The sequence below is a fragment of the Gambusia affinis genome, linkage group LG22, assembly GCF_019740435.1.
Source record: "Gambusia affinis linkage group LG22, SWU_Gaff_1.0, whole genome shotgun sequence".
In the NCBI taxonomy this organism is placed as follows: Eukaryota; Metazoa; Chordata; class Actinopteri; order Cyprinodontiformes; family Poeciliidae; genus Gambusia; species Gambusia affinis.
This window is the reverse complement of record NC_057889.1, coordinates 10,951,657-10,965,058: the sequence shown is the minus strand read 5'-3', so window position 1 is coordinate 10,965,058 and position 13,402 is coordinate 10,951,657. Positions and strand designations below refer to the sequence as shown.

The 13,402-nt window shown below is 38.9% G+C and overlaps 1 protein-coding gene across 3 annotated transcripts in view; it reads left to right on the top strand.

Annotated features, from left to right (window-relative positions):
* Window positions 1-13,402, top strand: part of nhsl1b (NHS-like 1b) — a 92,885-nt gene that overhangs the window by 15,280 nt on the left and 64,203 nt on the right. Inside the window, exon 1 of one of the 3 annotated variants that reach the window (XM_044106573.1) lies at window positions 5,966-6,011. The exons of the other annotated variants lie outside the window; for them this stretch is intronic. Coding sequence (XP_043962508.1) covers window positions 5,993-6,011 — 19 coding nt within the window. The 5' untranslated portion in view covers window positions 5,966-5,992. Of the gene's footprint in view, window positions 1-5,965; window positions 6,012-13,402 lie in introns of those variants that run through there. 3 annotated transcript variants of the gene reach the window in all.

The window sequence follows — 13,402 nt, the reverse complement described above, 5'->3', positions numbered from 1 at the left end:
ACAATTTGCTATAAAACATTGCTACTTTTTCTTTGCTAGTATACAATGTCTAATACTTAAATTTCAGCTATTGACTTTTTTTTTTAGCAACATGCATTTTAGGGCGCTAGCTATAGGCAGCAATGATTTATTACCAGTTTTTTTTTTTCCTTTTTTACCATTTTATCATCACATCAGTAAATGCCACTAAACATTAAGGCAAAATGGGATTATCTGGCCCATCCCCAGTTTTATTTTTTAAAGCTGAAGCAGAAGTAAAAACTGCCAATGTTTTGCATTTACCTGATGGAGAGATGACATCCAGACTAAACAACGCAGATGGGCAACATGTAACCAAAGGAGAGGAGTGGTGTTATCTAAAATACTTGAGTAATTAAACACTTTTATCAATAGATCTTAAGGGGAAAGAAAACAGAGACTGAATCCTATTCTCCATTCTTAGCTCTGCTTCTACCCATAATATGCCTCTGGTTTTCAAAGTCTGTTTTTTTTTTCTTTACGGAACCAGTATTATTTGTGCATTTAAAAACAAATCAAATGCCATATTAATTTCAATTAACTTTTGAAGACCACAATGTTTGCACATACGCAGACAAAATGCTGAACTTACACATAGGACCCAATGTGCTTGATAGCTTTTCCCTCTGTAAATAATGTTATGTGAAGAGGCTTTTTATGTTTCCTCAGGTTAATGAGTTATTGAGCGCTGGGTAACCATTGGTGTAATAAAATAAAATTTTTCAGAATCACAAAATGAAAAGTTGAAAGGTTATCAAGCAAAGAAGGATAAAGGGAGATTACTGGGAAGGAAAGACAAAGCAGGGAGTGTATGGTAAACAGCCACCAATGGCCTGGGTAGGTCCTTAATTGGTCAGGGATGAGTGTCTGTGTGTGTTGTAGAAACTGAGAAGGTCTTCAGGAAAACAGCTGTTTTCTACTTCTTAAGATTGGGGCCATAAGGTCAGAGGGACCTCCTCATAACCATCTGAGCTGTCTATGCACACATCCATACACCCCTGTCTCTTCCTCATGTGGAAACTCAACCCAGTTGTCCTTTCATGTGGTTGTGGGCTGTACTGGGGATGAAAGGGAAGGAGGTGACACTGGAGTCCTAAGCAGCTTTCCTCTCTACTCCGCTCGCTCTCTTTGTTTTAGCTCATGGCTTCCCCAACTTGGGGTTCATATTTATCGTTTGGTTTGAAGCAACAGAGCAATGTGTGGTTTGGCCACGACCCCAATAGTTTCCAGTTTGCTGACAGAATGGGTGGAGTACTTTGGGTGTAGCTGACTAAGTTTTGCCACATGTGCAGTTAAGCAATTAAAGGTCACAGCCCCAATATTTCTTATGACCCGTTTTTTTTTTTAAACTTTCACAAAAATGTAATTTTGTTGACAGGTCATTGTCTATTTCTTTAATTCTTCACATAAGAATTTTAATTTGATTACTACTTCAAAACAAAGGGCAATTTTTGTAAATAAAAGTCTGATTCTTCTTACAGTTAACCTTTGCATGTTTAATTGTTTTGACCTACAAAGTCGACTCCGTCCTCTCCCCTCGTCTTTTTTTTAATCTTTTCTCGCCATCACACAGTCTCACACAGAAGCCTATTGTGCGACTTGAAGTCTGCATGAGCCCAGTGCATGCCCCAGTCAGCATGAAATGTAGTATAACCACAAAGAACATACACACACTAACATACTAGATTCTTTGGAGCTGACTCTGTCTACATTGGTCAGTTGGAGACAATTGAATTGATTGTATTGGAATGGGATAGTGCATTAGTAAATGTACAAACCCTTAAATACACCGGATATAGCAAAATGCTAATTTCCTTCTTACCTGAATCTAGTCAAATTTTTATTGATGCTACAAAATAGTAACTTTATGGTTAGTTTTTGCATTAATATCTCGTTACCGCAGAGTTCCTAGAGTCTCTTGAAAACTGAAGAATTTGACTTCAGTACTTTTCCAGTTCTAGAAAAGTAGGGAAAAAGAAAACAAGTGTGAAAAATAAGCTTTGCATTTCCAGATGCTATTTCAATGTATAGGTCTTTTTTTCCCCTTGTTCTTTCTTTGTTTTTGTCTTTCCATTCTTTCTCCCCTCTATTTTTTCATTTCTTATCTCCCTCATTCCTTCCTTTTCTTTTGCCGTGTGTTCTTCCATTCTAACTTCCTCAGATTCATCCCTCTTTCCTCTGTTCCCTCCATTCTTCTGTGTGGTTATTCCTTCTTTTCTTTCTTTGTTCCTTGAACCCTTACTGCCATCCCTTTTTTGTTTCAATATTTTCAGTCTGACTCCTTTTATTCCTTCTTTCATTCACTCCTTTACTTTCCTTTTTTGGCTTCCATTTTCTTGACTTCACTTCGTGTGTCCTTTCTCCATTTTTATCTTCAAGTTCTTCCATTCTTCCCTCTCTTCTTTACTTGTGCCCTTCTTTCTTTTCTTCTTTGTACCCTTTTCTGTTCCTTCTAGTCTACCTTTTCTTTCCTTCCTCGTTTTTTTAATCGCTTTTCTTCCTTGTGTCCTTCTTGGATTTCTTTTTTTGTTTCCTTCCCTCTTTTCACATCACATTCATTCTTCTTATTTGTTTTTCTTGTCCTTTTTTACTTTAAAGCTTGCCCAATGTAAAAATATTTACCATAAATAAATGGTGAACTTTAACTCTAAAACAACGAGTCTCTGACCTGATGTGTTAATGAAATCCTAGAAATATGAACCCCATTTCTCCTGGTAAATATTTCCATTGTTTAATCATACCACAAAAATGTGAAGCTATTTTCTGCTGACGAATGTGTTCTTTATCAGGTGTTTGCAGATAATGTCAGTCGCACTGATAAGTGGCGTTAGTCTAAATGTTTTGGTTTTAGGTGCATGTAATTGTTGTTGCTCTGTCTGCATCGTGCATTAGGTTGTAAAGGCATTACATAAAATAATTAATTCCCATCAAGCAGACTGGCAGACTTTTGCATAAATTATTATTTTTTTTATTGTGTGGTGTCATCTGTGTGATTGATGCTACCTGGCACCAAACACACACACAGTGACATGTTTCGGCAGCACGTCAAATAAAGAGCCAATAAATTAATGCATGACACAACATGACATTTGGTGTAATTCAGTTTGTTTGTATAGTGTTTATATCAAATGTCATCTTAAGGCTCTTTATAAGACAAACAGACCCATTTACTATTCAGACTTAGAATGTAATTGCATTCAAACTCAAGTAAAGCATACCTTGGATTTTCCATTGGATTACAATCATATAGTCACATAGTTACACACACAGGTGAGTCCTACATCTGATGCAACATTGGGAAATTTAACTGCTTATATTGTATAATGCCAGCTGGCAAAAACCTTAGAAGTTGCAGAAGTTCATGTGTTAGCATCGACTCTTTAGCTTAGCAGCAAAGACGACGGTGAAAAGAAACCACTCCTTTTAATGCAGACACTTTCAGCAGAACCGGGCTTTGTTTCCGTCCGGTCTGAACGGAAGCAGAGGAACCTGGAAGCACTGGCTCAGCTCCAGTCTTTATGTGGAGAGCATACAGAGTTAATGATGGTTACAGTTTTGCCCATGAGTTTATGTAGGAAAGAGACACAGCTGCAAATGGAATCACTGGACCAGGGGTATTTGCTGAATTAAATATAAACGAACACGTTAATTTCTGCTAATAGCGTCAACAATGACTTCGTCCGAGAAAGACGCATGCATAGAAACAGAGATGTTATTTGTTTCTCTGAGTACAGAAATGAAGCCTTTTAGAGAAGAGATAAATCCTGCTTTTTAATGTTGCCAGTTTATTGTTCTACTCCGATGTTCAAACTAATAAAATTAAGCATGCAGACAGAGTGATCAATGAGCAATGGATCATAAAAGGAGCATTCTTCTGCATGTTGTCAGTGATTTGTCCCTGAGAAACTATCAAATAGAGCACAATTAAGTCTAAACTTTTCAGAAAAGCAACCTTTGGAGTCCCCTGTCTGAAAATGCTGACAGATTTATTGCACAGTCTGAAGGGTTTTTAGAAAAAAAGCAAGACACAGCTTTTTTGTGTCTCAGTTAATTTAAGATCTCAGTTTTTTATCCTCAAACACAAACCAGATTGTTGTTTCATTGTTTCTAACGGTGCAATAATGGAGGAAAATAGGAGGAGAGTAATGCATTTAGAGGTAAATTTAATGAAAAAAAGTCTTGGTTTTGAGAACCAAGTTCTTCAGTAAAATTTAACATTTAAATCCCTCAGGTCCTTCTCTAACATAACTGTGCTCTTATTTATTTTTGACGATATTAGTAGAGCATGTTGTAACTGAATGATTTGTGGATTGGGGCGCTCCTTTTCAGTATATCTCTTTAAAAACTGATCGCTTGTTTTTTATTTTTTATTTTTTGGCATTTAGATTTAACCTCATCTATCTCCAGCCTTTTCCTCGTAAACTACTCCTTTGTCAACCCTGCAAGTCCCAGCATCCTGTGGGAGATGGCGCTGTCAACTATATCCTGTTCTACTTCCTGCCCCTGCCGCCATCCTCCTCTTTCCCCAGACACTACGCTCAGAGCTCAGAGGAAAACTGCTCTTAATCAGACAGCTGCCTCATCCAATTGCACCCCTCAGATTGTTCTTTGTGATTGTCACCATGTCCAGCTACAGGATGTGACACGTTTCTCGCAGTTGTTTCCTGCTGGATCGGAAAACGAGAGCGGCGGTGATGGATTTGTCTATGGGAAGGGTTAGTGGAGAGACTTCCGCAAAGCATCGCAGGTTGTGATTAAAGCAAACCATAAAAAACAACCGGTGCTAAACGTTGGCCACATGCGTAATTACCTTTTAAACAAAGGATGGAGCTGACAGCATTTAGAGGCAAACCTGAAATGACAGTCTGCAAGATGGATGTGGAGCTGTATAAGCCAATTGCATCGTCTCATTACGACAGGAGCTGTTGTCCTGCAGAATGACATGGAGGTGTGGACATGCAGTTTGTGCAGAAGTATTTTGTCACATTACAATAAAATTTCTATTTTATTAGAAATTTATCTAATAGAATAACACAAAGCAGTGTAGTTGAGAAAAATACTCGGCAGACAGGTCAACCTGGAAGCAGAGCCAAAGTTTAAAAGCAGGATTTGGCTATGAAATAATATCCAACGCTTAGAAAGTCTCAATAAGCATAATTTGAGGATAGCACAATTACAAGCCTAAAAAAGAGCTTGACTGTCCACATAAGCTGACTAACTAGGAGAAATAGGCAAGAGGTGCATGTCAACTTGGATGAGTTGCAGGAAAAAAAACAGATTAGGTGGGAAAATCTGTTGACAGGAACACAATTAGCTATGCACTGTTGGAAGAAAAACCTTGAGGAGTCTCATTTACGATGTACTAATGTCACATTAGGGGAAACAGCAGAAATGTAGAAGAAAGCTTTCTGGTCAAATGAGATGCATCTTGAAGTTGTTGGACTGCTTGGAATACGCTACATGTGTAAGAAAACTATCACTGTTAAGGCACCATGAGAGATGGCTCAGATCATTGAATTCACTCTTTCAAAGCAGATACACAACAAATGAAACCTGCCCATGCATCAGGCTGTATTGTTCTGCAGCTTAGTTCTTCAAAGAACCCTGAGGTTTTTGCCGTTGACCCCCCAACTTGATATCTCAAAGGGGCCGGAGATCCCGTTAAACTTGACTAACAGGCCGCCTTATGTCACCCTGGCAACCGCACACTGTGGCAGATAGTGACCACATTACTGCAGAAACCCTGAGTTTTGCAGGGGGTCACTATTAGGGGCTCCTATGAATTCACCACTCGCAGTACACCCCCTCTTCTTTCTTCATAACAGGTTTTTGATTGGTCAGCATGTGTGTGGCAGTGCAGAGAATGCCTGCTGATTCGTGTGTAGCCTTTAAATTGAAGTCGTCCTGTCAGTGTTATGTGCAGTTTTCAAGTAAGATGCCTGTGAAAGCAAGTAGGATTTCATCCCAAAAGCAGATGAAGACCCCCTATACAGGTATGCATGTTTGTGCATGTGTTTCTTTGGATGAGCATCTCGGCAAATACTTGCATATAAAACATTACCTAATAGAACACATTGTTTAAATATGAAACAATCTTTGCCAGGGACATGGTGTGAGTTTTTTGGGGAGAATTAAACTACTGAGAGACCGAGACAAGGAGGTAAAGAAAGAACAAAAATGTGTGAACTGGGAGAGGAAGACGGATAAAGAGCCGATGGTGATCAGCAGGTGCTGCAGTGTGGGATCTGAGCTTGCATTGTTCAGGCTGGCGGTGTGCAGGCTGGACAAGGTCAGGACTGAGAGTTGAAAGAAGTCCAGACCAGCGGACTGGAAGACGGACTTTTCACTGAATTCCATCTTAATAGATGAAATTCAGCTGTGGAGCAAATTCGTGTCAAAGGTGATGGTTCTTCATGTATTTCTATTCTTTTAACATTAAAGACAGGAAAGTGTGAAGCTCCATTTATAGATACTGTTCAGACTTGCTTTTTAATGCATGCAGCTTCCAATGGGAGGTCATTCTCACAGCTGCAAATACTGTGAGTAGTATCAAATTCTGAGATATCAGATGTTAAAGGTGCAGATGCACTAAGAAACAATTGACACAGTTTGAGGTGTCAGCATTATTAATTATGAACATTGTCTGTTTGTATTGGCTTTCTTTAGAGAATGTAGGATGTTGACCGAGATTTCCAAATGTGGGCATACTGAGCATTTATATAAAGGCTGAACACTGTGAAGAATAAAACAGAGAATCACCTTGCTGATACTAAAATGTCAAACTATAGATCTTCTTTAGACAGTAACTTCTGCCCTGAAGAGTGCTGGGCTTGTGACCTGTTAATGGTTAATTATGGTATATTGATTGTTTAAAAAAGATGAGATTTTTGAGTTTCTGACCAATCAGGCTAGTCAAGCTGAAACCACGATTGTGAACAAATTCAAAGAGAATTATTATTATCTGTGTCCTCTTTTATAATTGCAACAGTTATATGACCCATTGTGAAAAGCAAGCATTTTAATTGTCTATTTGGCTGACCTAGATTCATCTGGAAGGATAACTCAGCTGAGCAGTAGCGACTGCCTGGTCATGTCTCATTGTAGCATCAAGAAGAGTTCAAATGAGTCAAAGCCCCGAGGACTTTGTCCTGTTCACACACACACACACACACACACACACACACACACACACACACTCATAATTCTTTACCGGCTTTCTCTAGTCGACTGTCCACACATCTGAGGTGATGATTGCATTCATCAACACTTTTTTTTTTTACAACCTTTCACACGTGAGGAGTTTCTGTTTTAGCCTATAACTGGCTTAGGTATTTACAGGCAGGTTGATATTTCTTTTTTGAATTCATCTTGGTGATCATTTTGTTTTTGATATTTTTCTTTTTTAAAATTATTATAAGTTTTCTTGCCTTTGCTGCGTACGGGGTTTTCCTGTGGGCGCGAACAGTCATTTGCCCAAAATGCTTGATCAGCGACATTTTTGCTGTATTGTTTTGTTTTATTTTAAATAAACTAATTGGGAGAATACCAAAAGTTGAAACATCTCACCTTTCCTCTTCCTCTTTCTCACTCCTGAATTACTGAATATTTTAGAGTTGTGTCACGTCAGCTGGTTCCCAGCATCAATGCAGCTTGTATAAGCTCTGACATCATGAACTATTTAACTTTTGCACACAGAAGGCTTGGCTCAGAGATCATATTTCACATCCGGGAGTTTGTATTTCTGTATGTGCCGACTGCTTTCTGTGTTGCTACTGTCCCATTAGATTTAGAAATGCAGCTGATGCTGTTACATTGATTTCATGTATAGTTTTTAAATGTGGCTTGTAAAAAAACAACAAAAAAACCCCCACACACCTAAGGTGTCCATCACTGTATGAATAAAAGGTTAGATGACACAGTGGTAGTATTTTTATGACAATGACTCCAGTAGCAGTCAGTCTTGTAGCAAATCTGATGAGGCCTCTGACTGAAGCGCAGCTAATTCACCTCATTTGCTTTTTGCTTCTCTTTGGTCCGCATCAGGTCACATAATTAAAACAGGGGTTGGAACCAGGGATGTGGTACTTGCTAACAACAATAATAGTCTACATGTTTAATAACCAATTGTTTAATTGCTAATTTTACTAATGCTAATTTGAAAAAAAAAAGTTTAAATGAAAATGTAAAATTAAACTCCAAATCTTGTAAAATCTTTTGGATCAGACACTAAAATTGGTTTTGAATTTTACCTGATCATTGTCAGTTAAGTTGAAGTTTCGTTTATCTGTTTTAAAATTGTGTTTTGCCTTTTTTTTTTTTCATTTTACATATTTTTCCTCTTAAGTAAAGCTTTGAAGCTTTTTTTGTTGTATTTTTTTTTCTGTAACATACCTCGGCTAGCCTTGCCTCAGTGTGCAGTGACATTTATCTCCTGTCAAGTTCAAAAGCACACACAGGTTATATTTGAACAAATTCATCTGCCAAATAAACATAGAATTTTTTTTGTTTTTTCTTCACATGACCTTCACCCTGCTTTCATCTGACCTCTCTTTGACCCTTCCTCCACATCTCAATAGGTAAGTGCTTTATTTGTCTGACACTCTGTAGTCCTGTGAGATTACACACTCACACTCTGCAGTGCACTTTTTTGAATCTGGTTGTTTTTCTCTTTGTAGGAATCTAGATGTTAAGGAAATAATAGAAACTCTGTAATTTCTGAGCTTCGGTGGTGGCTGCCGAACCAAAATGTGGAGCTGATTTTCTAACTATTTTGAATAATTAAAAGACCATAAAGTGGATGTTGTGTCTTTTTAGGAGTACAGTCAAGTACCGTGAACTGGAAATTACTCGTTGGGTGTCTTCACTGACATGGGAACAAAAACTAAAATAAAACCAGTTATCTGTTCAGGTCATTATCTTTGACGTCGGGCACATTTGGAAAGCCTTTAGGAGTTGCCCAGAGCGAATCCGTTATTCATGCTGAGTCATATAACGCTTCCTCGCTGCAGTGCTCTGACCCGCTCTCACACCCCTATGACCCACATCACCCCTCTTCACGCTGCTCGTCTTCATGTCTCCCTCTCCCGCCGGCAGTCTCAAGCTCCAGCTGACTTGTCCAACAGGTCTGACTTGTCACTTGGATCCAGAGATTTACTGCCCGTCCCATTATTTTCACATGGGGAAAAGAAATGTTTTTTCTTAAGGAAGTGGAAACCTCACTTCTGAGACCCTAAACATCTGGGCGATGCACGGGGGGTCAGGAAGGTGTTGAGTGGGCATCCTGTTTTTTCTCTGTTTTTCACGGATCCGTGAAAAACCCGTGACATCATTGCCTGTTTGGGTTGCTTGTTTTCTGTTTTCCCAATTGGACAAACAAGGAAATATGTAAATATATCTGTCTCTTTTTCAGTGTTGCACTTATTTAAGATCAGTTTAACTCCACTTTGTTCTGTTTAGTTTTTTTTATTAGCTTGTCATAGGTTTGCAACCGAAAAGTAAAGATTTTATTTCATGTAGCTATTTTCCAGTCATCTGTCAGGATGTGTGTAAGATGGATAATTTTTTTCCTCCATAATTAGGGGAAAATGGTTTCATTGACTGATGGATGTTTATATCTCCAAGGTGTCTTCAGGGTTTTTCATCCCCTTAAAATTATTCAAATTGTGTGTTTGCATGTGCCGGCCTGTCCGCTTCAGTGTTGTTGGCTACCATAGCAACTGCTCTCATCCCCCACATTTTATTAACTCTGGTGTTACCACCTAATTAAATGAGCATTTGAGTAAGAGGATAAAACATAAATGAACCAAATGGATGTTGCAGGATTCCTAGAAGTACCCACAGTAAATCACAAACAGACGACCATCACAATATTGGTTTGTGCAATATCAATACCGCAAATGATTGACTGGAATGGAGTGTTTTGGAGGGGTATTCTGATTGCTAAGGATTCATGCTCATTATGAAACTTCTTCTTTCATGTTGCATGGAGTTTTTTTTTTTTTACTTGAGGAATTAGCCTTAACTATGAGAGCTCCCCTGATCAGGCTTTTCTGAAGTGATACCGATTTCTGGCTTTCCCTGGATTTCAAACCTATTGATTCTGGTTTAGATTTTCTAGAAAACAAACTTAACAATTAAGTGTACCAACATTCACTATGAAAGAGAAGAAAAAGCTGCAGGTTCATTGAGGGTAGTGGTTTTATTTAAAAAGAAAATCTTGACTAATTCAATTTATAAATTAAATCATGTTTTCTGAGCTGTATCTGATTTTTACTAAGCTCAAAACAAGAAGCACACCAAGAAAAATGCATTTGTTGAAGAATTTAGTGACATAAGAAGAGGAGGTTTTCATTTTCTTACTAAATTGGAAGGAATATTTTGGGAAAAATTGTCTGATTTTCATCTGCCAAACTGATTGGAACATCACTTATTTTAATAAGGAAATCTGGCGGTAACTATTTAGCCTTTTTCTCTGTTATTAGTTTGAATAACATTTGGAAAAACACAAATAGCTTTCACTAATAATGAAAAAGATTCAGTGGAACAAGCAAAATCCTAGTTAAGGTGGAGGGATGATTTTCATTGTTCACTTGCTCCTCCGAGCAAAGATTATCCATGGATAACAGATATGTCAACCCACCTCTAGTAGATGTTTTCTTCCCAACAATCCCAGAAATCTGAGCTGATTTGAAAACAGTACGGTGCCCTGGAGGAGGCCAACAAACCGATGGAACCTGAGATACGATGAAAAACACACAATGCCGATCTGAGAGGGCTGTAATTTCAGTCTCCACTATTTTATTAAAGTAAAACAATGATTTTTGTCCATCCTGTAACGACGACCTGTGCGTGCTGTTATTATGGTGGGAGCAGAGCTTGAACAAACAACTGCACAGATTTCCCTCTGCGGACTGCGTAACCAGACACACAGACGCCTGCAGGCAGATACAGATGCACACCTGTAAGCTGGCACAGGTACATGCATGCAGTCGAGCGTGAAGAAGGACAGCTGCAAGGAAACGCGCTCACAGAGACTCGCATGGAAAACCCTGCTGCGCCGACTGCGCTGTGGGTGGGCGGGTGGTCGCAACCAGTGGCCTTTGGCTCGGAGTCCGAGGTGGGCCGAGAGTTTATGTTCCTCCCCACGAATTGAGAGACTGTGTGGGAACAAAAGAAGCATATAATGAGGAATAGAGAGGTCCAGAAAGAGGGAAAATGTTGAAACTCGTCTGTTTTTTTGGGGTGTTTTAGGGAGATTTATTGTAAAGAAGAAAAAAAATCAACCTTAGATGAACCGTACACAGAGGGCGGACATAAATGGGGGGGATTGAGGCCCGTTTTACAGCTTTTAACGTTGTTAATCATATGAACTCCCTCTTTGCCTTCATTACTTTGTTTGCTTGCTATTACACCTGCAGTTAGTGTGTAATGTTCCTTATAATCCCAGCATGTAACGGCTGGCAGGCAGCACATCCAGGATCTGATCTCAGCTGCATCCTGAAGTCCTCCTCTAAGGATGATGGGCTGTGGAAGATCTTCTTGGATCGGAAAGGAGGAAAGTCAGCCAGCAGCGTGGAGCGAGGTTGCAGACAGGAATGAGCCCGAACTTGTATGTTTATGAGAGCTTATTGGTAAATTAAAGCTGATCTCAGTCCAGCTTTGTGAAGTTTGTGAAAGGTTGATGTATTGATGTGAACCCAGATAAGAAGGAATGAGCTTAGAGTAACGGTAGACTTACTCTGCGTGAGCGTGTGTGTGTTTCTTTGACAGCTCTCAGCTTTAGACGACACACAGCCAGACTGAGTCAAGCCCCTTTTGTCTCTTTAACGGTCGTCCTGCCGCCTGCCTAATCAGCATAATTCTCGTCTGTCGCTCCTTATCTCTTTTTTTCCCCTCTTCTATTCATTGTCTGTTCTGCATTTTATTATTACCACATATGAATCTTACCCTCATTTCTAAGTCTGTGCTAACACCAACAGAATAATTGTTGGTAGAGTTTTGTTGATGAGGACCACACAAACTTGCAGCAGCAGCCTCTGCTACTGTTTCTTCACACATCCTGGCTTTTATTAGTTTTCCTCTCTCCGCTTGTATGCTTGTTAAAAATGCTTTATAAATGAAAACACTTGGAAAATATTGCAAAACACCTTTTCCCCCATTGTTTTTTCGGTGCTTTTCCCTTCTGTTTAAGAAGGTTTTTGGTCTTTTTTTTTATTGTTGTGCTTGGTATTTCCCCCGCCCTTTGACTCACACTGCCTGTCAGACACACAACAGAAAGCAGGCTCCTCTGGGGTTTGATGGGCGTGTTGCCAGATTTGACTCCTGGTGGGTTGCCAAATTGGCTGTCAGCACATGAGCTGAACTTTTCCTTAACCCTTGTCTGCCTATTTAACTGACCCATAGATCAAGCATGGGCACCCCAGGACTGCCTGTGCTGACAACAAGTATTTCAAAACAGCCAAATTTGTCTTTCTTTTAAACACTAAAATTGTAAAGAAGTCTTCTTACGAGCAGCTGACTGACAGGGTGCAGCAACAGCAGTAGTACAGCATGATCCAAAAAGACAGAAAAAAATATTTTGAAAAAGGTTTTGTTTTTACCTTGCTGCTAGAAACCCGGCTATTGCCTCGAATAGTTACGGACTAATTAGATAATTCAACTCTTTATTTGACTTTTTGCAATAAAATTATTTAAACCACATTAAATTATGGGATGGAATTTTCTGTTTCAAAAGACTCTTCTCAAGAAATGCCAGAAATATGAGTGTTGTTTATATTTCATAACCACTATAACAAGTTCAGCATTATTGGAGTGCAACCACAGATCCCCTGGCTTTGTAACCAAAGTAGCTCTGTGGCAAACGCATAGATCAAGTTTGTCCTTTGGTTTCATACCGGGGCACTATGTACTCTGGTTTTCGAAAACATCCTAATAACTTTAATATTTTTCAGGATTAAAAATGTAATCATGAACCATTATTCCACCTCTAATAGTTGTTTTTTAACGTTTGACCTTTTTGACACATGGACTTGAACCAATAAAAAGTATTCTTTCTCGTAAACAGTTAATAGGTCAGCTTTGTTGGATGGCAGTTCTTGGAGATCAATTCGGGCTACCAGATCTAAAAAATATATGATGCTACTGTTACACACTGCAGTGATATCTGTTGCAATAAATCCCCTGTTTTCAGTTTTCCTCCTCTGTCTCTTGCCTGTCATTGCAATGCAGCATCCAGCAGATATGTATTCAAAATATGGATTCCTTACATTTGTAATGTAATGGCCAACAAAAACTGCATTCCAAATAGTCCTTTGTGATATTAATATTATATGACGGACAGCCATTGAATACTGAAAATGATAAAACAAAGCAAATTTATTCCTTT